This window comes from Filicampus tigris, chromosome 9, assembly GCF_054856515.1.
Source record: "Filicampus tigris isolate MCC_2025a chromosome 9, RoL_Ftig_1.0, whole genome shotgun sequence".
Taxonomy (NCBI): Eukaryota; Metazoa; Chordata; class Actinopteri; order Syngnathiformes; family Syngnathidae; genus Filicampus; species Filicampus tigris.
The window spans coordinates 15,437,388-15,465,305 of record NC_141225.1 but is presented as its reverse complement, the minus strand read 5'-3'; the positions used below and the strand labels follow the sequence as shown (position 1 = coordinate 15,465,305).

The 27,918-nt window shown below is 43.3% G+C and overlaps 3 protein-coding genes across 5 annotated transcripts in view; 1 reads left to right on the top strand and 2 right to left on the bottom strand.

The window, feature by feature from the left end:
• Window positions 1–4: 4 nt before the first annotated feature.
• stau1 (staufen double-stranded RNA binding protein 1) lies at window positions 5–11,094 on the bottom strand. 2 transcript variants are annotated; one of them, XM_086041416.1, is made up of 15 exons: window positions 10,891–11,092; window positions 7,621–7,890; window positions 6,450–6,571; window positions 6,200–6,356; window positions 5,928–6,078; window positions 5,648–5,819; window positions 5,368–5,463; window positions 5,072–5,284; window positions 4,005–4,148; window positions 3,531–3,677; window positions 3,366–3,441; window positions 2,964–3,274; window positions 2,754–2,876; window positions 806–885; window positions 5–706 (listed from the first exon to the last, which is right to left on the bottom strand). In XM_086041416.1, the coding sequence occupies exons 2-15, from the start codon at window positions 7,817–7,819 to the stop codon at window positions 619–621; spliced, it is 2,079 nt and encodes a 692-aa protein (XP_085897542.1). In that variant the 5' UTR covers window positions 7,820–7,890; window positions 10,891–11,092; the 3' UTR covers window positions 5–618. The 2 variants fall into 2 exon arrangements, with proteins under 2 accessions (XP_085897542.1, XP_085897541.1); XM_086041415.1 differs by having other exon boundaries at window positions 6,200–6,571; window positions 10,891–11,094.
• Window positions 11,095–11,940: 846 nt separating this feature from the next.
• Window positions 11,941–25,722, bottom strand: pbrm1l (polybromo 1, like). Of its 2 annotated transcripts, XM_086039846.1 has the most exons (30): window positions 25,588–25,722; window positions 25,163–25,322; window positions 24,994–25,091; window positions 24,354–24,501; window positions 24,082–24,231; window positions 23,360–23,476; window positions 23,202–23,270; window positions 22,787–22,885; window positions 22,625–22,710; window positions 22,377–22,468; window positions 22,079–22,295; window positions 21,223–21,364; window positions 21,057–21,142; window positions 20,691–20,970; window positions 20,513–20,618; window positions 19,077–19,716; window positions 18,348–18,559; window positions 18,068–18,256; window positions 17,360–17,517; window positions 17,036–17,281; window positions 16,479–16,624; window positions 16,237–16,394; window positions 15,962–16,145; window positions 15,674–15,881; window positions 15,336–15,534; window positions 15,102–15,257; window positions 13,848–14,012; window positions 13,544–13,608; window positions 12,836–13,022; window positions 11,941–12,350 (listed from the first exon to the last, which is right to left on the bottom strand). In XM_086039846.1, the coding sequence occupies exons 2-30, from the start codon at window positions 25,295–25,297 to the stop codon at window positions 12,187–12,189; spliced, it is 4,902 nt and encodes a 1,633-aa protein (XP_085895972.1). In that variant the 5' UTR covers window positions 25,298–25,322; window positions 25,588–25,722; the 3' UTR covers window positions 11,941–12,186. The 2 variants fall into 2 exon arrangements, with proteins under 2 accessions (XP_085895972.1, XP_085895971.1); XM_086039845.1 differs by lacking the exons at window positions 22,625–22,710; window positions 22,787–22,885; window positions 23,202–23,270; ... (4 more) ...; window positions 25,163–25,322; window positions 25,588–25,722 and having other exon boundaries at window positions 15,186–15,257; window positions 22,377–22,484.
• Window positions 24,961–27,918, top strand: part of camk1a (calcium/calmodulin-dependent protein kinase Ia) — an 18,950-nt gene continuing 15,992 nt past the window's right edge. The window contains exons 1-3 of the mRNA XM_086039847.1: window positions 24,961–24,975; window positions 26,018–26,146; window positions 27,768–27,886. Coding sequence (XP_085895973.1) covers window positions 27,801–27,886 — 86 coding nt within the window. The 5' untranslated portion in view covers window positions 24,961–24,975; window positions 26,018–26,146; window positions 27,768–27,800. The remainder of the gene's footprint in view (window positions 24,976–26,017; window positions 26,147–27,767; window positions 27,887–27,918) is intronic.

The following is a 27,918-nucleotide window of genomic DNA, read 5'->3' as shown; positions in this document are numbered from 1 at the left end:
ATACTTGGTTTGTGCGTACGAACACACTGGTTTATTTCCACAAGGAGCAATAAGAGACGGGAGACCGACATAAAGGAGGTAAAGGGAGTTAAGACTGCCCCGCCACGCACAGTGGAGACATCACGTTACATAACACACTACATTTATAGTAACACACTCTTTCTTCCTGGCCCTGCACCGTAAATGTCGGTAACGCGTCACTTGTGGGTTTTGAGCGAAAACACTGCAGAAACATTGACAGCTGCACCCTAGACATGAATGGAAAAAAACAAATGGGACTTTTTTTTTTTTTAATGAACAACCTAAAGGGAGTAATAAAAACATAATACTTAAAAACAAGCGTTAACAGGACATAATTCACAGTTTGTTTCTCCAAGTGAAGCCCCAAAAATCACTGGCTAGGATGCAGCTACCCCCACTAGCGAACAACAAAAGAATGTACAATTAAACAACATCAAGGAAAGCAAAACCAAATTGTTCAGTTCAATCTTGTTTAACTGTGAACACGGTGCAATTGTTGAACATGACTGACAGCCGCCCAAAACGTCCCGCAGCGACTTGGAACACAGTGTCTTCAAGTTTTCTCGAGTGCTTTTACAGTCACGCCAGCCTGATGGGCTAAACGCTGCCGTCCAGGGGCGGGGCCAGTGTGCTTGAGTTGGCCGGTTTGGGATGCAGCTCGCCCTCAACCTCCTGTTTCGCACATCTGTCGGAAACGGGCCCAGTTCATGAAATCGGCGGTGGTGCTTTGCGTGGACATGTTGCACATAGTCTGACACACACGCAATAGAGAAATCAAGCTTACCCAGAGGCTGTTCCATTTCCTGTCCGCTCGTATAACAGCTGGTCGTACTCCGAAAGCAGTTTCAATATATTAAGTGCAGCCTGCAGAGGTGAAGAAGAGTCATTTACATTTTTTTCTAGGAGCTTAGATGATGCTGTTGGTTACAGGACAGAAAAACAAAAATACTGTATGTCTATACCATGTGACGTCAACGTATTTCGCGACACGCTAGGCGAGCATCTAAAAGGAGTAACTCATTAAGGGTGTTGTCATTTTCCCTTTTTTTTATAAATATGCTGATAACCATAGAACCACAAACGGAACTTACTGCGACACTAAACGGCTCTGATGACAACTTTAAAACAATGCACTACAATAACAGTTGTTAATCGCGGGGATACTGTTTACACCCACCCGCAATAACTGAAGGTCGACGATACAGAGACGATTTAAACACACTGCAACGTACTTAAACACGTTTTTAAAACACATTGTAAACAGTGTAAATGTCAGGTGGTCAGCTGCAGGGGGTGGCAGGGAGACGTCGCTGCCAACGCTCCGACACCAGGAGGCGTTCCGAGGTTACAGTGAGCGAAACTCCAATGAGCGGCGGTCCCCGGCTGATGACCCTGCAGCTGGCCCCGAGGCGCTGGATGTGGCGCGTCAGGCAAAGTTGCCCCGCAGGAATAACACCACACCTGTACAATTAATATATAGTGTCGTGCCTAACGGTTAAGAGGCGGGGCCTGGTGGGGAGGTGTGTAACATCGGCGAGTCTGAGCGTGAGTGTCTGGGTGTGAGCTGTGATCGACAGCAGTTTTTGCACGAGTGTGGCCCGAGCGTCTTGGCATTTAAACAGTCTATGACAGAATGAACCTTGTTACAAAAAATATAATGCTGTTAATAATAGCAGATGAAGAATGTAACGCAAAACGTAAAATCATCGCAAAATTAAAAACACCACTTCCCTTGGTAATTATGGAACCTCTTTCAAAGATGTGTTCAATAAGTGGTTGAAAAGTGCAAGGCGAATGTGGCTCTCCTTTCCCACATTGAAATATTAAAGTATATTGTAAAAAGACCTATATTGAAAAAATGTTCACTTTACACCAATTTTAAAGTCACGATATTCAAATGTCACGATACGACAATATCACCGTACAAATTTCACAACACGATAATTATCACGATAATGTGAAGAGGTTGGCGATATATAAAAAGCTCACGGTACTGTATCAAATCTCACGATATTGAAGAAAAAAAGCTCATATTTAAAAACATCACAATATTCTGTTTTTGGACATGACAGAATTCACAAAGAAATAGGCTTGAATTAAATCAAATTGCACTAATAAACTAACCACCAGAGGGTGCTGGAACTGCACAAATGGAAAACAACTTGGACTTTTAAACAGATTTGCTGCTGTTAATTTCGTGACATGACAAAGACAATATATCGTGGCTATTTTAATATGCGATATTACAATATTGCGACACCCCTAGTTTTTATGAATGATGAACTTTGATGTACAGTAGTGGGGATAAACTATTTAAATATTTTACCAAGGTGATGCTAACAAAACATATTTGTTATGCACTGTACAACACTAGCAATACGGTATACCCAATTTAAAAAAGTGACAGTAGCACTTAACTTTTCTGTTCCCTTCTCATAATGTGTCTGCCGAGATCCTCAAAACATGAGTTTTTCTTAAGGTTAATTTTATTATACAGTAAATTCTTCAACTTGCCCATGAATATTAAAGGTTACTTATTGTGTGTAGAGTTAATGAAAGTTTATGATGGTGCAAGTTTGAGTCTGGAATTCATCTTATTTTATTCTTCATGGGAATTTTTTTTTTTTTTTTTTTTTTTTTTTAAATCATGGCTTGAAGTCATCCAGCATGACAAAATGGCTTGTGTCCTACTTGTAAGAAATAGAAAAGAGATCATGCATTAATCGTCCTACCATATCATGACAGGATTCTACATCTTTTCCCATTCCATGGCTGATGAGCGGTGGCTGGGAGGAACAGTTTATCAGCGATACAAACTCGTTCTTATTATTTTTAGGGAAATCTTTGTACTCCACCTGCAAGCAAAACAAATAATGCGTTTACTCTTAAGCACGCAATGCTGAGCTGATTGAGTGGCTGACGGCAGTGAAGAAAACGCCTACCTGCAGTCCTTGCACAGACGCAAGGTAAGCGAGCTGTTCTGAGGGCCTGGTGAGGGGCCCGTGGGGCGTCTGGATGTTTTTGTTCTTTAGGATAGCTTCAGCCGTGTGGGACGTGCCGGCGTACAGCAGCTCGTTGGCAATTACGGCAGTGACGGAGGCCTTTCCTGGGTTTGGTGTTGCTCGGGCGTAGTCCTTGGCCTGGGGCCCTTGGCAGGCGCCGACCGCTTGAGCCACCTCGGGCACCATGGGCAAGATGCCCGCAGGAAGCTGCTGGTGGCTCAAGTAAGGCAGGCGGAACTCCTCCTTGGAACCTGTAAGATAAAGTGGGAGGATGTGACGAAAACAGGAAGGGGGGCGGGGGGGGGGGTCGACAATTTGTACATTCCAACCGCTCGGACTCACCCAGCGGCACCTCCTCCGCAGAGCCGGGCTCAAAGAATGTGACCTTGCGTCCATCGCCAGGCTTTTTCACGGGGGTCTGAACATTTCCACAGATGACAGACGTTTCAGATGAAACATACAAACAGGGTCATGCTTTTGCATTACCTAAAAAGGTCAAACAAATACCCTCTCTTCAGTTTTAAGTGCCGGCTTAGGGGGCTGAGGCTGAGGCACTTTATATCCCAGCATCTCCAACATCTTCTCCGCCGCGTTCTTCTTGGCCACCTTTTTGCTCGGCCCCATGCCCTCTGCAGACTGGCCACACACTCTCACCTGGAACAAACGCATGCGAGGCAGAACGCATTCAAGAAAGGCCAACACGCCAAAAACCTTTTCACACTGCACTTAGCACAGCGCTGTCAACAAACCCATTTATTATTGTGCTGCGACGACGGAACGAAACCGCGTCGCGCCAATTCTGCGCAGGGCGGGTTGTTTGCCGTTCGTGGCGCTGTGCCTTGAATTGAAAAATGTCCAATGCTGCACTTCCGAATGCTAACGGCCAGACATTTTGTGTGTGGCGCAGTCCCAAGTGCAGTGCGAAAAGGACTCATCAAGGGAGGATTGACGATCGTTTGGGTAGCCGCGGAGCGGACTCACTTGCATGACAAACTCCCGACGCCGCGGCAGCCCTCTTTCCGTCACCATGCTGTATTCAGGCTCCTTCTCCTTCTTGGCCTGCTGGATCTGAGCCAGACGGCTGATGGGATTCATTCCCTGGCCATATTCCGGGCTGGTCTGCAGCTGCGGGCAACACGGGTAAGATTCTGACGTGGATTCGTTTCAATCCAACACTTTGGATCTTTAAGAATGTCGTCACAGTCTTGAAGCATTGCAAGTCTACAGTAACTCTACTACTTGGCAGAGGAAGCCAGTCACTCAGGATCAACTAATTTGCTGCTTGAATTGCAGAAGAAATGAAACAGGAAAGCTGTGTTTTAAGACTTTCTGGAAGTGGGAAATATAACATTTGGAGCTTAGGAGGTCTGACCACAAAACAATTTTCTCAGTCTAAGGTAGGAAAATTGCAGATTGCCGGTCTTCTGAAATGTAACTTGAAGTGCATGTCGTATTTCCTATGACATGTGATGCAAAAAGAAAAGAGATACCGGGTCTTTTTTTTTTTTTTTTACTTTTGGACTAAATGTGAAACCTCTTCAAGCAAGAAAAGTCCCCTTGCCTCAAATTAACCATTGAGGGTCATTTTTAACAATTTTTTTTTTTTTCATAAAATCGTAAATATAAACGCATACATCTACAGCACAAACGGAGTGGGTGCGAGACTGCTTGTCACTTGGCTGCTTTATTTCAAGTGTTGCCATCTCATCAAGAATCAGTATGCTCTAGTGACTTTATTCTATTACACTTGGCTTGCGCACTTGAATGTGAGGCCATTTCGCCTCGAGTCGTTGCGTGCTGCTGTCATGCCGCCGTTTCTTTTGCCTTGTTTGTCTACACGCTTTCTTTTTAATTTTTGGGCCATGTCAAATAAATGACGAAAAAAAATATATCAACGTTAATAATCGATCAGGGAGATTTGCCACGATTAGGCCATACTTAAAGTAGGCATCTTGTGCAAAAAAAAAAAAAACCCCACAAATTAGATTACATAAAAATTTTCCAAATGTCCTATTTAAACTGTTTCATGTGCAACATTTTCGAAGTACCTTAATGATGGATTTGGTTTTCTTCTTGATGCGCGGCAGCGTCTTCTCCACGCTGGGTATGTGAGGTAGCCTCTTCAAGTCTCCGAGCACAGCGGCAGCCGCCAGCTTCTTCGCAATCTTTTTACTCTTACCCTCGCCCTCGCCGGTGAACTCTCCCACTGCAACGCGCACCACAAAGCTCTTGATGTGCGGCGGGCCTTCTTCTTTTAACACCTGGATCACGCCAATGATGTCGACAGTTGGGAAGCGCCCGGACAAGGTGGCGGTAATGAGCCTCCAATTCAAATGTGTGATACCTCAAAATTTACAGGTAGGTTGCGCTTCAGTGCAATCTCAAACACTTGACTAATTTCGGACTTGTTGAGGTTCTCTTCTTCGGGCTCTTCGTTCACCTGAGAGAGAGAGAGAGAGAGAGAGAAAAAACAAAACAAATCCAATGAATACCGATTTTTCAGTCCAGACATTCAATGCCCGGAACTTTTTATTTTGAATTTTTCAAACGTTAGGGTGAAAGAGGGTCTGAAAATGTGTGGCAGTGAATGAGTTCAACAGGAAAGCTGAGCGCAGGCCTCTCACCTCTGGCATTTGCTGCAATATGGGCTCCCTCTGCAGCACTTTGAGGGCCTTCACGGCGGCGTCCTGCTTGGCGAGCTGCCGCGTGCGTCCCTTCCCGACAAAATGCTGGCCTCCGATGGATAGTTCCATGTGGTAGATCATTGGTCCCATGGGGGCAAATGGGTAGTAGTAACTGGACACGCAATTAACAATGCATTTAAAAAAAAAAAAAAAAAAAAAAATCAAACAACCGACAGTTTAACGAAAGACAAAAAGTGGACGAGAAATGGGCCAAACTTACTGTTGCATAGAGCGCTGATAGGGCGCCGCGACACGGACACCGTAACTCATGTGTGCTGGTCTCATCGGGTATTGGTCGATGGGTTTGTATATGGGCTTTCTACTAAGTTTTGAGCACAATGCGTTCAACTCCATGATTTGAATCATAGCATCTGCCAGAGGTAAACACACACAAAAGCAACCAATACTAATCACACATTAGAGGGAAAAGCCAAAAAACCAACAAAAAAACCCCCCGATTTATTTATCACGAGAGAAGTGGGAGGCACCGACCTGCGTTCTTGCCTGTGTTGCGTGGTGTCCTGATGGTGGGCTTCGGAAGTACAGTCTCAGCCAGGGCAGATGTAGCAGCGGAATGCTGGGCCTTCTTGATGCTGGTCCCCTCGGCGTCCCAGTGCTGATCGCCCAGTGTTAGCCGCACTGAGAAAATCTGATGGGGACAAAAAGCAGCGTAAGCTCCCTTTAGTTTATTTTTGATTTCGTAAATAATTACGTTTGTTTGTGAAAGATTCTCCCGACGTACTTTGGAGTGAGCCGGGCCTTGCTCACTCAGTAGCTTATACTCAGGTTGGAGTTTGTTGAAACGGGCTAACTCATTCACCAAACACATGGGGGTCTTCTCTTTAGGGTTTGCCATGTTAGATACTGGTAAAATAAAAAAAAACACATAGATAGAAAACGCCATAAATGGTCAAAACATCAAATACAAACGTGACACACAGTGGAACCTTCCAAGTCCAATGTCCTTGAATTTGTCCAATTCAGTTTTGAAGCAAATTTGAAATTGGAGTTTTGGGGAATTGAAAGTACCGTATACCCCCAAATTCCGGAATTTATTCTGCCATCATATAAGGTATCAGAACTGCACGAGGCATCAAATCAATAAATGAAATTTACAATATTTGAGCTATTTTGGGAAGCCTGCATTAAAGGACGTCTCACAAGATCTTAGATTGGTGAGGATCAAAGGCTTCTGGGCCTACGCTGTATTTTTTTTCTTCGGATTTTTCATGATAGAAATTCCAAAAGGGAGAACCATCCTCAATTAGTAATGCCAAGTGAAGACTACACTGTAACGCCCTGGCTTGTGTTTAACGGATGACATAGTTGCTGACGCTCTTCGGTTGCTTTATTCCCACAAGCTGTAACGGAATGCACATTTATTCCGGCGCTACTATCGGCCACAGCTCACACCCGGTCACCCGACACACTGCCTGCCTGCTGAAGCCAACCTTCAATCTTACACGGCACTCCCACCCTTAAAGTTCCTTTGACCCCTTGATTCTGTTCCTTTGCTCTTCCATCGCAAAGACTTTACATACGCACATACTATGACGAAGCTAATAAAGAGCTACTTGAAGTAAATTGACTTAAATTCACAGCAGTAAAACTACAGCAGTGACAACATCTTTGCTGCTGTAACATTGAAAATTTCCCCACTGCTGGATCAATAAAAGCCTTCTTATCTTAACATAATGCTTTTGTCATGCCCACCGTCACTTGTTATAAAAATTTTTTGATTCTTTCTTTCCTGTAACCCCATTACATAATCAGCATTTATCCGAGTGTTTTATTGTATCTTAATGTTAACACGTGTACACTTGTCATATTACCAGGAATGTTCAAATCTTTATGCTGTGGGCCTAACGGCTTCATTACGGAGACAATTTGAACAAACAAACAAACAAACAAACCTGTGATGGTCGTGTAGGGAGTGGCTGAGCCCGCAGGGAGCGCGGAGCTCCTGACGGGCTGGCCGGCGCTCTCTGACGCCAACGTGCTCGCGGCACAGGGGATGCTGAAAGTTGGCCTCAGCTGAGGCTGCCCCAGTTGCGGTGGGGCAGGGGCAGCGGGCATGGGACTGGCCGGACACTGGAACTGGAGTTGGGACATCCTTGCTACTCGGGAGTTTGTCAAGGGGAAGTTTTGGTAGGGAACTTGTCAGTGTAGCAATGATAAGGGAACTGTTGACAGAAAAGAGGACAGATAAGCACTGTTGTACAAATGAGAAATGAGATCATGGTAGGAACCTCTCGCACAAAATTTGGAAAACTAGGTCCTAGAGAGTATTTGATTCTTAGAACGAACACAACCTTAAACCTTAGTGGGATTGTGACGAAAGCCCCCAAAAGAATTCATCCAATAACACTCGTAATATATAATAAATAAAATGATAAAACTTTGTACGGCCCTTGGTAGCGCTGTCAGGAGCAGCGACTTCAACTGCTGCTAGGAAACAGACAAGATGAATGGAATCAATATGACAAGGAAGGAGTCAATCTGGCAATAACGGCGCCAAAGGAGATGAACACTGGCTGCTTATTACATTGCTGCAAAAACTGTGATTTGGCGGCATTTTAGTAAAACGATGACCCGAGGTATGCGCTTCCTTCCAAGTCACAACTACTTTGCTGAGGTCACCTTGCCTCACCTGTAGGGCAGCACGATGTGACAGTACTAAAAAGGACAATAAAATGCCCCCCCCCCCACCCTTTTTTTTTTTAATCACCGCTTCCTTTAAAAAATAAAGTACCGGTAATGCAGCAACAATGCTCTCCAAATGTTTTCTGAACTGGGCGGCACCTTTTCTCGGCATATGTGGAAGATGGAGAAATAATTGACTTGAAATGTCTACAAACTCTCTCACTCCTGGCAACCTTCCAGACAAAGTGTCATCTGGAAATATTTTGCCTCCATGGCCGACAGCCAAGCCTACAAACATGGCAAAGCCTAATACCGTATTAAATTGAATTAATAACAAGATAATGTGAAGTTGTTTTCTCAGCTATTATTCCACTGCTTTGACTGTTTAATTTTTGCCGTGGTATCAAGTTACTTTATGCAGACATACTATTGGAGTCACAATTTTGGTATTGTAACACTACTACTTACCTGCATGGGTTGGTGCAAGTTAATGCTCGAAAAAAAAAAAAAACTGTTTCAAAACTTGTGTGATGCCATCATAAGTGGTCTAGGATGACAGTAATTGATGCACTTTAGTCATTTTATTCCCACGAATGGTAACAGAGTGCATATAATTTCCAGAGCGGCTATCGGCTAAAACTCACACTCGGCCACTCCACACCAGGGGCGGGGTGGCCATCAGGAATGTCGGGAAAATATTTTTAACATTCCCGAACGGCTGGTGCATTTCCAGACCGGTGTTGGCCATTATGGCCACCAGCAGCCGTTTGCCGCCCCACCAACATGCAAGATGAAATGTGCCTTTGCTCATTCTTCTTTTCTGATGTCACAACCGCCAATCATCAGCCCTGCCTAGAAGAGCAAACAATCCAAATCTTATGAAGCCCCCATGCTGCGAAGGGGTTGAAGAAAAAAAAAAAAAATCCTCAGATCTTAACGGTGTCTGGCTCTGCATAGTAATATCTGTAAGTTAATGAGGGCCGGCTATTAGGGTCAGGTCTGATGACTGCCGGGTGTCACATCAGCAAAGATGAATGAGCAAAGGGACAATTCGGCTTGCGTGTTGGCTCAAGTGACTAGTTGTGTGTTGTAGCCGATAGCATCTATGGAATGAATGTGCATTCTGTTACTGCTCGAGGGAGTAAAAGAACTTTGTCAACCGTGACGGCGTGACCACATAAGAGGGCATCGCATTGTAAAAAGTTGAGAGATGCAACAAAATTATTTGGGAGATAAAATGTCATGCAATGTGGACGACATGGGGGCTGGAAAATTGTATTTTCAATCAGCAGTACTGAAGTGGCACAGCTGCTACACCAGTACCTACTAAAATGAGTGTACAGCCTGACAATCCAACTAAATCGGGTAGCCTTTTCGAATCTTGACATTTGAACGATTTTGCACCATTGTAATACAACATATTAACACGCACTAAGAGAGAACAAATGGAACTCAACACTGTTTCTAAAGTGGAAGTCAACCCAAACTATGACAAAGTATAAATGTTCTATGCAGGCCCGCTAGTTGAAACAAGGCATTCTGATTAATATTACGTTTGTGGAATATGAGAAATGCACCCGTTTTTAGCCTTCTCAGGGGGCGGCTACTTTTGTCACTTCTGTCGACTGAAAACGACATCACAGTTGCTCAGGGCTCAGGTAACGACCAACCACAGCTCACCTGTCTTCTGAAGCTGAGCCATGATTAGCCGTTAGCAGAGCCCGGAGCAACTGTGATGTCATTTTCAGTCGACAGAAAGTGACAAAATGGCTGCATCCGGAGATGGCTAAAAGCGGGGGCATTTTGCTGCTTAACTCATATTCCACAAACACAATAGAATGCCTTGTTTCAACTAGTGGGCCTGCATAGAACATATTCTGGAAAAAAAAAATGTGTTTGGGTTGACTTCCTCTTTAAGCAGTCATGTCATCCAGACACACACACTCAAGTGTTTACCCTGCAACAAAGACCTAATTCTTTTTCTCAGCAGAGGTGCACAAATGGGAGGAGTTCGGTCTAATTTGTTTTCAAAAAAGCTCCATTAGTAATACACGACAAACCCTTCATGTGTGTTAGAACAAAAAATCATAGGCTTTTTAATTAACTCATTAAGTGGGAGGGCTAGACGGTGAGCTATCCAGAAAGCATTCAAATGGTGTTTGATTAATTGCATACACTCGTCATTTCAAACATGCATGCCCTGCTTACACGACAATAAACACATATAGAGTTTGTGTTGAAATGAGGCCGGCGGGTGAGTACTGCTCTCCAGACCACGTCCGAGATACATAGCGTCCTTTGCTAATACAGGTAACCACTTCAAACCCTTTGTTTCAAATCCAATTTACTACAATATATTGCGCATCAATTGTTAAAACGCAAAGACGAACATCCAACCCAAAAGTTAAAACAGCTGACAGGTTTTTTTTCACACAGGTAAAAGAGAATATTTTCCTTTTTCTCGCTCACCGGAGCAGCCGATGAAAGTGCTAGCTTTGCTACGTTAGCCTCGAAAAAGTCTGCACAATGCCAAGCCTCACCTTTGCCTTCTCCTGTCAGGTTTGAAGCTGCTCAATAGGACACACTGGTTCGGTGTCGTCTAAGTTACTGAAGTGCCACTTTCAATGGCTCATTTATGCAAATTTTAAATCAAATCGTGGTCGGTGGAGAAGTGGACATGGGGGATACAGGGCAAACACTAAAGAGAATGGCTCAATGTTAAATCAGGTTTTAGGAAGTGACGTCACTGTAAGAGGAAATGTTCCCAAAATAAAGCAACCGTGCGTGGCGAGCTACAACAAGTGTCGGGGGTTTCTGCTAATATATTATTATTTTTTACTAGAAGTAGGTAAAAAAAATCCAGCAAATATGATAAATTATACATATCTATTTCCAATCCAAAATTAAATTTAGTTCATTGACAGAAATTTAAGCAGTTTCTTTATGAAATGCTCCGCACTTTTGTTCCACTATCAGCTTTACAAATGCCATGTCTCCTGTGGAAAGGAAAACCACCATGACATGACGCTTTTGCTTTTTCCAACCCCAAATTCTTTTCAATTCATTGTTGGAACGTTTAGCAAGTTTTTCTGTATGAAGTTGTAATTTTGTTTTAAACTCCACTGTCAGCTTTACAGGTGTCACATTTGCTATAGAAACAACACATGAGGCTTTTGTTTTTTCCAACTCAAATTATTTTCAGTTTAATGTTGGATCACTTCACACATTTTGTTTCAGAATATTCCATTGTGTGGACACAAGCACATTTTCTTTAAACTCCAATCCAATGTCATGGGTGTTGTGGAAATGACAACATGTGGGGCTTTTTCCCCGGACTGAACATTGCAACACTTTTGCTAGACAAATGAATTGTCAGCTTTACAGATGGCATGTCTGCAGTGGAAAAGACAACAACCATGACACACGGTGAAAGATGTAAAAGGAAATATAATATAGCACCTATGGTGGAACCACCTGTTACTTTCCTGTTCTAAGGAGGCGTCATATTTATTCAACTGGGGTAAGGCATGAAATATGGTACATTTCGGTTCTATTCACCACAATAACAACTGCGGGTACTCATAATTAGATAGTATTTATAAGGTTTATTTTAATAGTACCAATAAGCCAAAAGACTTGTTTTGCAGCAAAATTAATCAGCAGAGTAAAAAAAATGAAAATGCACAAACAACTATTTAGCTCATCATAGTTACTAATAAATATAAAATTGGTTAGCAATTGCTATAAAATATTGCTTCTAGGGTCTACAGTTCCTTTCCAAGTTTGAGAGTAAGGGCTGTGAGAAGTGTGGTTAAAAATAGTGTGAGTCCTACACATCACACATTGTACGCCTGACAAATGTTCAACGAGTCCCTCAGCATCAGGTCACGCAGGCGCCACAGCGCGTCCGCCATTGTGGAGTGGGCTCCTTTGCTCTTCAGCCAGTGAGCCGGCAGCCGGCTCTCTTGCTCTTTGGTCATGTGAGCGTCTCGCCTTTGAGCTGTTGTGGAGACAAGTTTTGCACAGCATGATTTTCACAGCATGATTCAAGTGTCACAACTGGGATATGGTTCGATGCTGTGTAATGGGGAGAAAAAAACCCACATGGAATCGGGTATAGTTAGATAGGAATCAGGTCTCTCCCAAATGTGGATCAAAATCAGATGCATATCAAATATGCAAGTACAATGTAAACGCACAAACTGGAACTACCACATCAGGGCGAGCTTGATGTCATGGAGAGACAGTGACACCCCTCCCCAATTATTACAGGGGATGCATTCCAGATCTACACACAGTAGGTTCATTTTTTCGTTGTTGTATAGCTTTACCCTTCCCACACGCTACAAACTTGTTAAAAGATTTCAATGTATTAAAACAGTCAGTAAACACATACCAGATGTGCGTCGATTGAAAGGTACATAGAAGTAGTCAAAATCATTTGAAATAAGTCGTCATAGGGGTAAAAGCCGCCTACTTTCGAACCTTTCAGTGTCTGGTCCCACTTGCTGACCGTGCTGGAGTCTGAATTCAAGCCCTCGATATACTTCAGGTAGGCCTCCGAGTGCAGGACCCTCTGAGTCTTTGGCGGTGGAGCTACAAACATGGGCGGTGTCTGGCCCTGTCCTGGGTAGGGTGGGGGAGCATGCTGTCCTGGGCTGAACATCCCTGGCTGAAATGGAAAGAGATATATACATATATATTAGAAAATGTCAGTCAAGGGATGAATACTATATCATACTGTATTGTATAAACACACATATGAAGAATAGTTAAAGCATTGTGAGTATCAACAACATTTGGACAGTGTGACTGAATGCTGTGGGGCAATCAACCTCTTTTACATAGAGATCCCATAAAAATTGCTGTATCACATAAGAGCCGACATTTATCCGCCAGTATCTTTTTTTTTCTGTAGAACCCACTGACGCAACAACACAGCGATCAGATAATGTGATGCATAACAACATCTGTGCCATTGTCTGCTGTGTCATATGCCACTGATTCCCAACCACTGTGGTAGGCAGATACAGATAAGTGTTGTGAGAGATCATCAGATGTGCCATGGGAAATTCTCACTTAATTGTTGTGCAAATTACTTGTCTACAAATAAAGCCTCAAAGTCTTTGCTCGTCCTTCTTTAAATGCCAGGTCTTAGGGGCAGTGTAAAATGGACAATTCTTTGTGGCTCACCTGCTGCATGAAGCCTCCTTGAGCAGGACTTCCTGACATGCCGTTCACAGCACCGGCCATCATGCCTATTAAAGAGGAATCATTATTCTATGTCCAACAACTAACACAGCACGTGTAACTTTTAAATGCAAAGAAAAGAATTATTGTACGTGTGGTGACTTCAGCTCAATGTTAGTAGTTGGGTACCAGTGTTATCACATGCGTCAGTAGTGTGAATGCTGAGCCTGTATGTGCCCCCGCCCCGCCGCGTGGGGCAGACGAAGACCACAACTGATCAGGTGTGGCTGCCACAGTAAACCCTTACCATGATGAAGCATGCCCGGGTACCCAGGCATACCACCTTGTTGGAGATGGTGAGGAGGTAGGTGGGGGCCCCCTGCTTGGTAAGGTGACATTGGGGCCACACTCAACAAACCCTCATGGGGGCCCTGCATGGGCATGTAAGGTGGCCCGTAAGCTCCCATCATGCCTTAGGGGAAGAGGGCGAGGAGGGGATGACAACATATTCATGCATAAGTGACATGCAGCTGACTATGATATGACATGCACTAGCGTCGCACACACTTGGCCTCTTTCACACAAAGGCCCCATGAACGCAAATGCATAGCTCTTGAGCAGAGACGGGCAAACTCTTGAGCTCATTTTTGAATTTCATTATTTATAATCACATATATTAACAATCAATGATAGATGTATCGGTAAAATTGGTAGGTTGAAATGAAGTAAAATCCATTAACGTTTAGGAGAGGAAACAAACAGTCATTTCTTTGGTCATTTTCATGGTCATTTTCATTTACGTTAGCTTTTGCTTAACAAAACAAATTTGTGTGTGTTATTGATCATTAATTGGACTGCTCCTATTGTTCTGAGCAGTCAGACACTTTCCTATGTCGCAGTTAGTTCCATTTTCGTTCGAATGGAGAGCTTGAGTTTTTTTTTTTTTAGTTTTTTTATTAATCCTTTGAGGCATATTTTTTTCCAGAACACTTTGGTTGAACTCTAAAGAATAATGTTTGGGGAGTTTGACTTTGAAGGTTGCATTGAACATTCGCCATCTATAATCACTACCTTTCTCTTAAAGGCTTATTTGCACTTTGATAAGCATTTTATCAAAGAGAAAATCCTCATAACCGGCGATCATGTGACAATGAGGGCTTGGGGTCAAGTATTAAAAAGAAGGATTTTGAAAACATTAAGCTTGTGATATTAACACATTAAAAAAGAAAATCATCAAGGGACTCCTACTGAAAAACCACAGACTGTGCGTGTGAAAGAGACCGGAGTAATATATGAGTGTTAGCAGGCAAAACGAGAATGGAAGATTTACAGTTAAAATGGTTATTCATGCAATGTCATGGTCATGCAGTTTTAAACAAGAAGATAGCGATAATAAAGGTGACGAGCATAAAACACAAGGCAACAAAATATTAATCATTTTAAAAAAGAGGCTTTAGCATGGTTACATTGTTTGTAACGGTGAAAGAGTTTTGAAATAGTCCTGCCTCATTTCCTTGCTGCCATGTAGTCAAACACTCGTGCTGTGTCTGAGAGGGGTTACCTGACATAGGTGTCATGGTCTGGTTTATCATGCCCATAGTGCTAGGCGAAGGCACGACCCCCATCAGTGACCCTACGGGGGTACCTGATCTTGGGGACGCTTGCTTCAGGGCTGGCCTATCCCGCTCCTGTTGCTCCACAATTTTGGCTGCCCGTTCTACAAAAAAAAAAAAAAATGGTCACATCGTGACCACAATTTGGGATCAGGAGTTTACACCATCTTCTGCAGGTTCACCTTCATAGTCTGCCTTCTTGACAGCCTCGAGGTTCCTCCACTCAGTGCCCACCAGACGACTCAGTTCACCGAAGGAAAAGTCCGGGTGTCGGGCCTTGATGACGGCCCGCATCTCGCTGCTGAACAGGATGTAGCCGCTCATGTTGATCTTCCGCTTGGCGCCTTCCTTCTTTGACAAGCCTTTAATCTTTGGTGTGGACTGCAAGGATAAGCGGTATGGACAATGGATGGATGTCATTTTTCAAAAAAATGGCTTAGGCAATTTAGAGTGTACATCTCGATATGAGGAAAGACAAATATTTATGAGATTCCGTTTTCTGAGGTCTGTGAACGCGTACCTGAGAAGGTGTGTAAGGCATGCCGTCCATATCGCTAGTGAGAGAGGTTTGCATCTGAGGTATTGAAGGCGTTTCCATGCCCTCATCGTCATCGTCCATGTCATCCATGTCATCATCTCCGTCCTCTACATCGGCGAGTTTCACCTCAAGCTCGTCTATCTTCTTATCCAAAAAAGGAGACGCTTCCTTCTGCGGAACTATTAATTTCCTGCGGACGACAACAAAAAGAAATTCAACCTTGCACCGGTTGTGCTTTGAATCACAAGTGTTTTGTACAAACGGACTGACCTGAAATAATAGACCTCATCCTCCGCCACTTTAGTAGAGTAGGAGAAGCGCTTCAGTCCCTTGAACTTTTTCACCTGTTTCTCAGAGTCTATATAGCGGCTCTCACAAAGAAGATTATCCTCTTCTGCAACCTCGGTAGGTCTGCACGACAGGTAGTCTTTGAAGGAGGACACCATGCATTTGCCTGAGAGAACAAACACAATGACGGTAACAAATGAAAAGTGACGATGGGGACGTGAATGATTTACTGGCCTTGTCGGGAATGCGCATAGTACCTATGACACACGTCATGGGCAAGGTCTCTTCCAGGTGGCTCAGAAAGACCTCTCTCTTGTAAAACATCTTAGTGGGCTCGTGCGCAGTCTCTTCTGGGTGAATGAAGATGGGCCCAAAGAAGGAAATGGTTCCATTTTGCACCCAAAGCTTCTCCAACCTGCAACCCAGTCAAAGGGCGCAATGGTCAAAAATGGCACGTAGACGCAGATCAATAAAAACAAAACGATTGAATGACTTTTACCTGGCAACCCGAGGCTTGGAGAGACCATGCGACTGGATGTAAACGCAGTCCCCCACTTTGAACCACATGTCGTTATAGCGCAACTGTTCATAGTAGTGCCAGCCTGGCTCTGCACCGCTCACCTCCATGGGGACTTCCTCCCTCTCCTAAAATATTCGATAAACACACTCATGATTTAATAGTGTGACTCTTTCATACCTCAGGTTAAATACCTCACAGCTTGCCAAACACATAACGCCACTTCATTCGGTCCAATTAACATTTGTCTTTAAATATTTATATGGCCCCCACTCTCTTTTACACTCATATTGTTTGTACATAAATGGGAGCAAATCAATGTATTTAAAATATATTTCTGTAGTGTCCCTTTACAACCCCACGGATAGGCTAATGGCGGATAATAAGCACTAATGCTCTAAGCCTGCAGCATAGAGGGAATATCAAGACTTGCAGTATACTACGGAACAAAAGGGATAAGAATAATAATTACCTTTTGATTTAGCTGGGATAGCCTAAACAACAAAACGTGTTCAGAATCACCAAAGTGAAAAGCTCACCTTGTCTACGAAACTGCTGCTGTCCACAAATGAGATTTTCTCAAGTTTCTCCAGGTCAGGCTTGGCAAACATGGACGCAAAGCGGACGACGGGCAGGGGCACGTCTCGAGGGACAAATCTGACGGGGCTCGGAGGGACGGCCCATATCTTGATCTTCTTGAACAGTTTGCACCTGGCAGTGTATCGGGATTCGCATACATACACATCCTCGGCTTTGAAGCCCTCCGGTTGGAGTTTGAAATAATCCTACATTTGTCAAACAGACCTCATGAGCTGCGTCATTGGAAACCAAGAGGCAATTACCTTAGCGTCTTTCCGGCTTACCTTCACAAACATGACCACACATTTGCCCAAGACTTTACTAAAGGACACTCTGTTGTAGTAGTCACTCTTGAAGGCCTCATTTTCCAGGAACTTGCGAGTGGCCATGTGGAAGGTTTCTCTCGGCCTGTAAAACCAGCAGCCGTAGAGCCACTTCTCACCTTTGTACACACAAACAAAACGAGATTAGCTAGTGGATATAAAAAGTCTACACACTTATGTTCAAATGTTGGGGTTTTTTTTTGTGATAATTAAAAAGACCCCCCCCCCAAAAAAGGTGTAAAAATGTAGCCACAAATCTTAACCTTGGTTTCAGAACATATCTGACCAGTTTCTCCCCCCAAATTTTTAATGAATAATTTGAGATGTAGATTGTATGCCACGTTAACTCATTCACTGACAAAAATGTTTTTTATGTCTTTTCACAGTCCAGCCATTCAATCCCAGGAATTTATCTATATATTTTATATTTTTATCAAACGTTAGTGTAAAAGATTGTCTGGAAATGTCTGGCGGTTAATTAATGGTGGACAAAGTTTGAAATTATCTTGGTCTCATCAGAAAAAAACAAGCATATGAACAGCGGTGTGTAGACTTTTCATAGCCATTGTATTTCAATCATGTTCATTTTTCGGTTCATAAACAAAATACATTCTCCTATTTGGTGAGTTATGGTCCAAAAGAGATTGATTAAAAAGTTAGTTCAGTAACCTTGGTCATCCTCCCAAAGACGCTCAATCAAGACGATGTGAGGCTTCAGGTTGGCCTCTGATGGCTGCACATAGACATACTCCCCCACCTGGTAGGTGGTGTTTCCGAAGGTGCATTGTTGCTGGAACACGAGGTCTGCATGCGACTCGGGCCGCCATACTTCACTTGGCAGGTTCTTCTCCTTTGGACCTTTTTTTTTGGCGAGAATGAAGAAAGACATTTTCGTTCAAGGACCAAATCAACATGTAATTGCTGCCATTATGTTGAACGTCTCATATACTATTGCTCGGCTCGTCCTCCTTGTTCTTATCCTCCTCAATTTCTTTGGGTATTTTCTCCCTCTTCTCCTGCTCCACGTCGTTGTGCAAGTGTTTCAAGGTGTAGTTGAGCGCGGTGGTCTGAAGAATTTCTCCATTCTTGCACAGCTCGTCCCGGATCTTGATGAAAAACTGCTGCAGCTCCACTGCGTCATCGAATACCTCCGAGTCGGTCCTGTAAAAGGCAAAGAAGCAAATCGCACAAGACGTACCATATCAATAGATTTCCCCTTACAGAACACAAATAGATGTTTTTATATTATTTCTTTCACCATCAATTAGGTAGCTTCATCTGCAATATTTCGGAAGAACACTACATTAAACTATTTCAATTCATTTTTAAGCCTCATTTGGAACTGGGGAACAGAGATATTTATTGAATAGATATACACTGTAAAAGTTGGACTATAAAATGCAGCTTTTCCCCCAGCTTTCACTCCTGCATCTTGAACCTAATTGTGTATCTTTCCCGATCTTGTCTAGTTATAGCTTCTCTTTAACTCATCAAAATCACATTTACTGTACATGAATTTTCTTTATCATAACACATTTACTGTTCATGAATTTTCTTCATCATGAGCTCCATGATGAAGGGTTAACAGCTCGTTTTTTTGTGTGTGTGTGTTTTTTTTTTTTTTTTTTGACGATTCCTAACTTGGCTAGAAGACAGTTCGAGAATATTCTGTTCGTACCTGTGTAGCCTCCTGGCCTTCTGCAGCACTTCAAACACATGCTCCTGGAAGACATCCAGTCTCCTGTAGCGGCCACGCTCCACATTCACTCTGATTATGTCAAAGTTTAGCGGAGGCTTCTCTGGGGTGTCTGTGTCCATGGCGGGTATTTCGGCCAGCGAGTCACCGTAGCATCGGCCCTCTTCATCCTGGTGGCCAAGCACTGATACCAGCAGGTTCCTAATCATCTCACGTACCAGATTTCCTACAGGAGGAGGCCCGGAATCCTCTCCTCCCTCCTGCTGCTTGCGTGTCTCCAGAAGCACCCGGTGCAGCACGAGAGCATCCCGGTAAATTAGCGATTCGGGCTCATTGTACATGCAGGCATTGTTGAACATGACAGTGAAGTCCTCCGCAAGGGACTCGACGTCCTGGTAGCGTCCGGCCGCCATGTGACTGCGCAGGCGCTCCATGTCAATGGGTCGTTTGATGGTAGCGTAGTAGTCGGGCAGCTCAGCGCGAGACGGCAGACGTAGGAAGATGGTGCTCAGGCGGCGGCCACGCCGGTCAGTGAAGTTCCGCACGGCGTCGTAGAGCTCATTTAACTTCTGCTGCAGTGGGGTGAGGTATTTGGTCTTCTTTGGAGAGACGCCACTCTTTCCTGGAAGAAACAAATAAATGCATGTAGAGTCAAAAAATATTGAAGTTATAGACATACAAACATAAAATTGTTACAACAAAAATCAAAACGCCATTTGTGGAGACACTTTGTGCCTGTTCGACAATCAATAAGAGCTTACTGTATTGTATCCTGGCCATCGTGCGATAAAAATCTTTCTGCAAATTCAAGTCTGTTTAACTCTGGACTATGATATTGACATTTGTGTTCTGGGAATAAGATTAAACATCATACCTTAATTTGCAACCTGATTTCACAAGATTTTACACAAATTTTTGTGTCGGATCATAGATAGGTTAAACCTAAATTTCTGTCAATTTCACATTAGATCCTGGCTTTGCATTCATAACATCACAGTGTTTTTTTTTAAACTGAATCATATCATCGGGTGTCCATTGTCAAAACTGAATAGCAACAACCGGAGGAATATTTCACCATTATTAAAAATAATACAGATTAATGCAACATAATTGGTTGCACTAAATATTAACGGTACATAACGGGAACCATAAATTTGCTATTTTTATACTGCGATAGGAATGTAAATTTAATTGATCTGTTTACATAACATTTCACACTGAAACATTGAAAACTGAAACCAACAAAAGGATTATCTTACCTTACATTAAACAAAAACAATATTATTAGCGGTATGTTATTAAGCCATACTACTCCCACAACTGGTAAGAGTCATTTAACATGTTTATAAACGGATTAAAAAATAAAAAATAAAAAAAACACTACAAAAAAATAATACAAATAAACAAATAAAACCCACTGAGTTTTAGTTTGGGAGAGCCCACATCCTCTTCTTCAAGTGGCTGTCCCAACTCCTTGCGCTTATCTTTAAGTATCTTCTCCAGGATGTCGGCATCGTTGTACACCTGACAGACGAAAAGAAAATTTAGTGATAGCAAAGACGACACTGATATTTGCGTATCCTTCACACATCCTACCTGAGAGCCTTCCTCGTTATAATGACGGGCATTGCGGAACATCAGCCTCATGTCATCCATCAGCGCGTCCTCTGAGGCGTAGCGCTCGGTGCGAACGTTGTGCTCGATGGTCTTCAGGTCCATAGGCTCCAGGATAACTTTATAGTAGTCGGGGTAGTCCTTCTTGGATGGCTTGACCATAAACAGATCGCAAAGGCGGCGACTGGTGCCCACCTCCCTGGCGTCCGTCACTGCAGCGTACAGGGCTTTCATTCGGTTCTTTTTAACATTTTTCTTGTGGCTGCCAGACGGAAGGGAATCAAATGAGAAAACAGCAACACGCATCAAAGATTAAACGGTAGAGCTGGGGAGAAAATGACTCGATACCTTTTCCTCTTGGTGCTGCCTGCGTCAGACGACAGCAGACTGTCACCATCCTCCTCATCTCTTCTCAGAAGCTCCCTCTTTTTTGCCTGAAAAAGGGCAACACCGAATGATTCCGATCTTGTGCAAAACTAAATGCAGCACAAGGGAAGATAAAATCAATTATTACCTGCAAAATCTGCTGAAGCCTGAGGGCTCGTTTATAAATGCTTGAGTTGGGCATGTTGTATCGCTTCGCATTCTCAAACATCAAAGTGAGATCAGCATCCATTTGTTCCATATTTTCATATTCACCATTCTTCATCTTTGTCCTACAATGAAGGAAGAAATGCCACTAAAAACTGACAAGTAACTCTATACAGTGTGTCCTTGGTTTACGGCGGAGTTCTGCCAGTAATCTTGAACAAATTTTAAAAAGACATGAAAAACTGTGTAACTGTGCTTGTGCCATGTGACCACCTGTCCTTACGCTGAAGCAAACCATCACGGTGCCTCAATTTCTGAGGGTCCCGAATTGCAGTTCACTAACATCTTAACATCCACTTAATTGCGCTTTCGCTCACAGTGTACTGGAAAATTCCTTCATGTCATGCGTCACATATTCCAGGTATATTTTTGATTTTTTTTTTTTGTTGTTGCTGAAAACTAGGTAATCTTTAATATGGCACCCAAGAACGAGACACATTCAAGTGATTGTGCTTTTAAGAAACCCTGTAAAGTGTGTACCGCATCCGCTAAGCTCTTGCTAGTTAAGTAAGAACCTCCCCAGTCCCCGCTGTGGGAACCTGTCGTGCAGGAGGAGCGAAAGAAAGAGCTACGAGGCACACTCTAGGTAGGCAGGCCACGTCATTTCAAGGCACATCACAAAAGTGCTGGAGTGTGTCTCTCTGTGTGTGCGCAAGAGTGACTCAAGGAACCATTGTAGTTCATGGCACGCCATTTGTACCAGTGAAACATCTCATGTGAAATATGTTATCAACCGAAGCCCCGTTGTATGAGCATCTAAATGCATCGACAATCTCTACCTGATTTGCTGCAGACAAATGGTCTGTTTTATTTGCTGGTAATAGTCGGGATATTCCCTGCGAGAGGGCAGATTCTGGAAGGGTTCGGAAAACAGCTGGCCCTGGCTATTCCTTGCGCCTCGCACAGCTTCATACAGCTGGAAGATGGGGTTGTTCATCTCCATGCTAGAACTCTGACTCTCAGCCTCCGACTCGCCTTCGTCGTAGCACACAGAGCCTGCGGAAAAATGAAATGGTTGGAAGCTTTTGTTGAAGGATTTTTTCTTTTCTTTTTTCGGTGCTGCCCAGCAACACTTACCGGAGAGCACAGGGTCATCCTCGCTCTCCGAGCCGTACTGGAGAGCTACGCTGACGCCAGAAATTCGGTCTCCCTGACCAGATCTGCGATTTCTTGATAAGGGAAAAGTTCTTATCTTTAATTTTTTGGGGACACTAAATACATGCTGTGCGTTCTTGACTTGTATTTAACATACTAGAGCAACTTTTAGGCTTTTATTTTTTTTTTTAGACTATTTTGTTGTTATTGTTTATGGACAAATAAATTACCTGATGCGAAGACTGGATTTAGTGGGTTCAGCGTGTTCCAGGTCAGTTTTCTTCTGGATGAACACTTTCTTTATGGTGTTTGCATCCTACAACAAATTGTTACAACAACTGGACTGTTATGTGGCCCCAGGTTTAAATAAATACATGAAAAAAAGGACAAACCTTAAAAACCTGAGATCCGGGTTCATTGTAGGTTTTGGCATTTTTTGCCATGAGGTCGATGTCCTTGCCCATGGCATTGACACTTTTGTAGTGTCCCATCTGAGCAAGCGAGAAAAAATATGACGTGTAATAAATAGATCATTTTATTTCTATTTTGAACAGGAGAGAGAGCCAGCCTTCACTCCCCCCCCCCCCCCCCCATCTCATGAAAACTGTGCAACAGATTAGTTAGGTTCCTATACTCAGGTTATGTCACTGCTGTATGAACGGGATACTGTCATAAAGCTACGACCTCCTGTAGCTTGTCGGGTAGATTTTTGTCATTTTCTTTCCGAATTCTGGCATTAATTGATTAAAAATGAGCATTAAAGCCGAAGGCACCAACCTTTTGGGAAAACAGGGTAAATGCACCTACCTGTATTCTTTGAGCAATTGTTCTCAGATCAATGGGATCCTTTATAACAGCATAGTAGTCTGGGTAATGCTATCAAAGAAACAGAAAATGTCATGAGGTAGTGCAGTTACATTGAGTGAGTAACAGAGGTAACATTTGAGGAGTTCATCAATACTTACCAATTTGGAAGGCAATTTCTCAAAGAGTTTACTGACCACGTGACCTGAGGGATCAGTGTACAAAACCACCGCGGCTAGGAGTTGCTCTAACACTTCCTTTAAGCTGCTGGAGGATGCCTGAGTGACCACAATAAAAAATAAACGTCACTGCCAATGGCTTGTTTGTTGCTCTGTTTTTATATGACACACGTACATATTCCCAGAGGTGGGCATAACGTCCTTCCTCCTAAAATAACATTGCCTTATTTTGGCAATAACTATTTCAATTGCGAAATAACGCAATAAAAAGTGAAAACCCAATAGTATTGTGTTACGCAATCTTAAATATTTTCTTATGTCCCCTGGCTTGTTCCGGTCCGCGCTTCATCATCATCTTCATCATCACATTGACGGTGGCTGCTGGCAGTGAACAGTTGTGAACAATTCAATCCACTCACGATACTCCCAGCCGGTAAGTGGGCCGACATAATACAAGAACGAAAGCACTTTAGAAGGACGAGGACGGATGGGGTCGGAGGACGATAATTTTTATGAAAAAGGACGGAGGGACGAGGACGGAAGGGTACCCAGGTCGCGGATGGAGGACAAACCAGCAAAAAAGGGTAAATCGCCCAGCTCTGCATATCCCAATGAGAAATGTATGTTCGCTTTCATCTTTGACCATGAATATATGCATGTGATATCATGGTGAAAAGGTCATTACAATGTGTCACCAGACTGACCTCATCTTCTGTTGACACCCCTGGGTTATCCATCATGTCGTCCCCATCGTCGTCATCATCTTCGCCCTCTCCGCTCTGCAAAAAGTCATTCCTAGTCTGCAAATACATGACCCACAGCTTGCTGGCAGCTTGATACTCCTCGCTGTCCCTCTAGATTGATAACAAGAATCATAATATACATTTTAAGAATCAAAACAACGCAAACGACATCCACTGGACATGAAATAATTAGGGATACCAAAAGATGAAAAGAGAGTTTCAACATTTAGTACCTTGTAAAAGGATTTGGTATTGTTGAACATGAGCTGGAAATCTGCGGTGAGCTGCTCCACCTCTTGATAATCTTCCGCCTTCAGTTTATGCTGAATTTTTGTCATGTCTATCGGCTGGGACACCACCTCATAGTAATCGGGCAGGTTTCTGGAGAATTCAATAAGCACATCATTAAAATGGTCAACACTCATTTTATTTTATGCATTCAATATTTTTAAAATCAAACAGCCAATTATTTGGTAATCTGTATTTTTTTTCCTTTTGCAAATCGTCATCACCCTCAAGAAATTAATATCGTTCAGGCACTAAATACAATGCGCGACAGTTCAGTCCGGTTCGGCTTTGCGCTCGGTGCGCCTGACATAGCTCTGACAGAGTCACTTTAAAATGATCATCATTACCAAGTGTATGAATCACTTTGCGGTCATTGGTTGGTGGTTGCCATTTTAGACTAGCATGGTTCAAGAGGTTGAGTGGCCATCTCTGATGCTGAAGGTTTAGGTACAATACTACCAGGAGACCATGTCAAAGTGTCCTTCAAGCAAGATATTGGCCCCCCCAGTAGCTTCTGATAATGTGTCAACGTGGAAAAGCGCGGTACAACGAAAGTCAATTTTCCAAGTAACTATAGTTCAATACCTTCTCTTTGGTACCCTTAGAAAAAGTTCACTGAGATTTCTCCCTTGATCATCCTTGTAGTCCCTGACTGCGTTGAACAGCTCGTGGCATACAGCAATCTACACATGAATTAGGGTTGTTAGCACTGTGAGATTATCCAAATACCTTATCACCAAACTCGAGTACTCACCGTGTCCACAGGTGGAACACTGGAAGCCCATTTTCTTTTGCGACCACTTCCAGGAGTGGAAACGTCGTCGAGGTCTCCTCCTCCGCTCACGCTGCTAGAGGGTGAGGTCGCTCTTCTCCTCTTCGCGCTCGACATTGATGCGCTGCTTTATAGCGGCAGGCTACAAAAACATAGAAAGCCCGCACATTTTCTTAATAGTATACCACAGTATTTTCATTGAAAAACAGTACAATAATGGTGGTTCGACTCCAAACTTAGTCTCTTAGCATGAGCATCACTTGGATATATGAAACAAAGCAAGGAGCTTGTTAGCATGTTTATTCCCGTTGGCCCTAATTAGAGAACAAATCGGCCAACTGTGTATCATTGTAAAATAAAGCACAATGAAAGTATGTCATAACCCGGTCATCAAAAACCGAACTCACCGCTAATATGGAGAAGACAGTCGTAATTCCCTGAGCTAAGATATAGCAGCTAGCTAGCCAGTGTTTAAAAACTCCAGCCCGGAAGTTGAGCTCGTGTTGTTTGTATGATGGGAAAAAAGGCGCCGCAAACGAACACTGTCTCCATCTACAGACTCGGAACAGTACTGCAACCGCATTCAAGCCACACAAAAATTGCGTGACAAAAATATGTACAATAAATACAACCGCGTACAAACAAACTTTTTGTAACATAAAACAACAACTTTATTGAATGATTCACGCTTGAAAAATATTTTATTCCGTGATTTTATTTCCAAACCAAATCCCCAGTTTCTGCATTCGCGAAGATGGCTCATTTTTGATTGACACCGCATTATATCCCCTTTTCCCCCCCACCCTAAAGTGATTTCATGCTGCACTACGTCCACAGACGTGCGTGTGTTTGACGTCAGGAGGAGCACAAGCCGAGCGGCAGCGCTGCGCACAAGCCCGGCCAGCAGTAGCATCATCTCTCCCGGAGGCAAGGAGCGCACAACCCCGGGCACAGATCGCCATTTAGGTACGTTTTACTCCCCTACGAATTGATTTCCATGTTTTCATGAATATAAAATATATCAAGTGTCCGTGCATGACACCCGTGCGAATGAACCTTTAACAATGCGGTCTAGCTTTGCGTGTCACATCCTTGAGTGCTGCAGTACACCCACAATGCTTTCTGCACGCTCGCAAGCACAATTTAAATTTTAAGCAGTCCATCGGCTTGAAACTCATTTTTGATGGAGATCTCAATGCATTTGTTTTTAATTAAAAATTTTGAATTGACTTATTAGAGTTGATCTTTATCTAAAAAGCTTCAAATGCTGCCATCATCCCCTCTGCTGACCATGCATGTGTTATTCATTTTTTGTGCCTCTTATTCTATGCTTCCTTTTTGTAACTGGCCCCGTTTGCCCTACTTCCAAGTGGTTAGTCCCTTTTTATAGAGGCAGCCTGTCAGCAAAAGATATTGTACATTGTTTTTGTTTTTTTTCAATGAAAGGTACAGTTACGTCCAGAGGGCTTAACATATTGTTAGCGTCCTTGAGTCCCTTCAAATGTGCTTTATGAATCCAAATGATTAGTTATTTGGGCCCGCTTTTATGGAATTGTTGCATGCCCTTCTAGGCTTCAACAGAGGGAAAAATCACCAATTTTTACAAGTGTATGTATGTTGTTGTTATCCTTTCGGCTCTCGTGAAAATGTATGTACAGTATATTAGGGGTCCTGAACACTGCTGGAATTTTTTTTTGGGGGGGGGGAAATGCCCCTACTGACAGCAGTTTCACCAAAGAACACGAAATTTGGTGGGCTGTATTACCAAGATTCGTGGAAAAGTCAAGATCAAAGTCTGAAATGCAACAGGACGTTAGCTATTTTGGTTGGAGGCATGAGCCTCTTTGGTTGAATTCCGGTCCTCGCAGTTTGTCAAACTCCTAGGGAAAGAGGTCAAATGACCCCCAATGAGAAACATCTATTGTTGTTATAGAAATGTTAGATAATCATTTCCAGGATTTGCCATGAGGTCCAAGTGTATTGGTGGTCATCCTGTGCGGACCAGCAATGCATGCCATGCGTCTGCCACAGTGTTAGAATCCGAGCTCAGGCCTCCCTGTGAAGAGTTTGCATGTTCTCCCCATGCTTGTATACTCAAACCTTTCCCACAATCCCCATGTTAGGTTAATTGAAGACTTACAGGAAATCGCCAATGGTATGTGAATGTCAGTGTGATTGGTTGTGTACACGTGCGATTGGCCGGAGTTAAGACCAGTCCAGAGTGTACCTCGCTTTTTGCCCAAAGTCAGCTGGGATAGGCTCGGGCTTACCTGTAATGAGGCTATATAGAAACTAGATGGATGGCATTGTCTCATTGTCATTCAGTGGAGTCAAACATGAGCTGCACTAAGCATTAATCACATCAGGCTAAGTAAAGTAGTGGATCTATTTTTACAGACTGCGCAGGCAGCTCCCTCCAGTCCAAATATAATTATTGGCCATTATATGCCACAGCACTATTTATTCCAACTTGTGCCGCAATACTTTTGCGGTGTTTGTGACAAAAAGTCATCTTTTCAGCATGTGCTTTGTTTTGGTGAGGGCTAACAAATGAATTGTGCATGCTGCTTGTCTCGTCCCCTCGCAGCTGTAGTGTGGCGAATCCCATCAGCGCGACAGGATGCCCCTAGGAGAGGACGGCAATGGATGGAAGAAGAAGACGTGCGACATTAAAGAGCATTATGACTTCAAAGAAGTGCTGGGGACGTAAGTTGGAGCATCCTTGTCACAGCAAAGGC

Excerpts from the sequence above, each read along its gene's own strand:
- pbrm1l (XM_086039846.1), bottom strand. The coding sequence starts at position 25,297 with ATGTCGAGCGCGAAGAGGAGAAGAGCGACCTCACCCTCTAGCAGCGTG. Across the intron at positions 18,257-18,347 it reads GGAGGACGAGCCGAGCAATA|GTCCAAAGGAGAAGAACCTG; the intron begins GTATATGAGACG and ends CCAAAAAAAAAG. Across the intron at positions 16,146-16,236 it reads GCCCATGACGTGTGTCATAG|GCAAATGCATGGTGTCCTCC; the intron begins GTACTATGCGCA and ends TTGTTCTCTCAG.
- stau1 (XM_086041415.1), bottom strand. The coding sequence starts at position 7,819 with ATGTCCCAACTCCAGTTCCAGTGTCCGGCCAGTCCCATGCCCGCTGCC. Across the intron at positions 5,464-5,647 it reads TATTGCAGCAAATGCCAGAG|GTGAACGAAGAGCCCGAAGA; the intron begins GTGAGAGGCCTG and ends TCTCTCTCTCAG. Across the intron at positions 707-805 it reads GGAAATGGAACAGCCTCTGG|ATGTGCGAAACAGGAGGTTG; the intron begins GTAAGCTTGATT and ends CGTTTCCGACAG.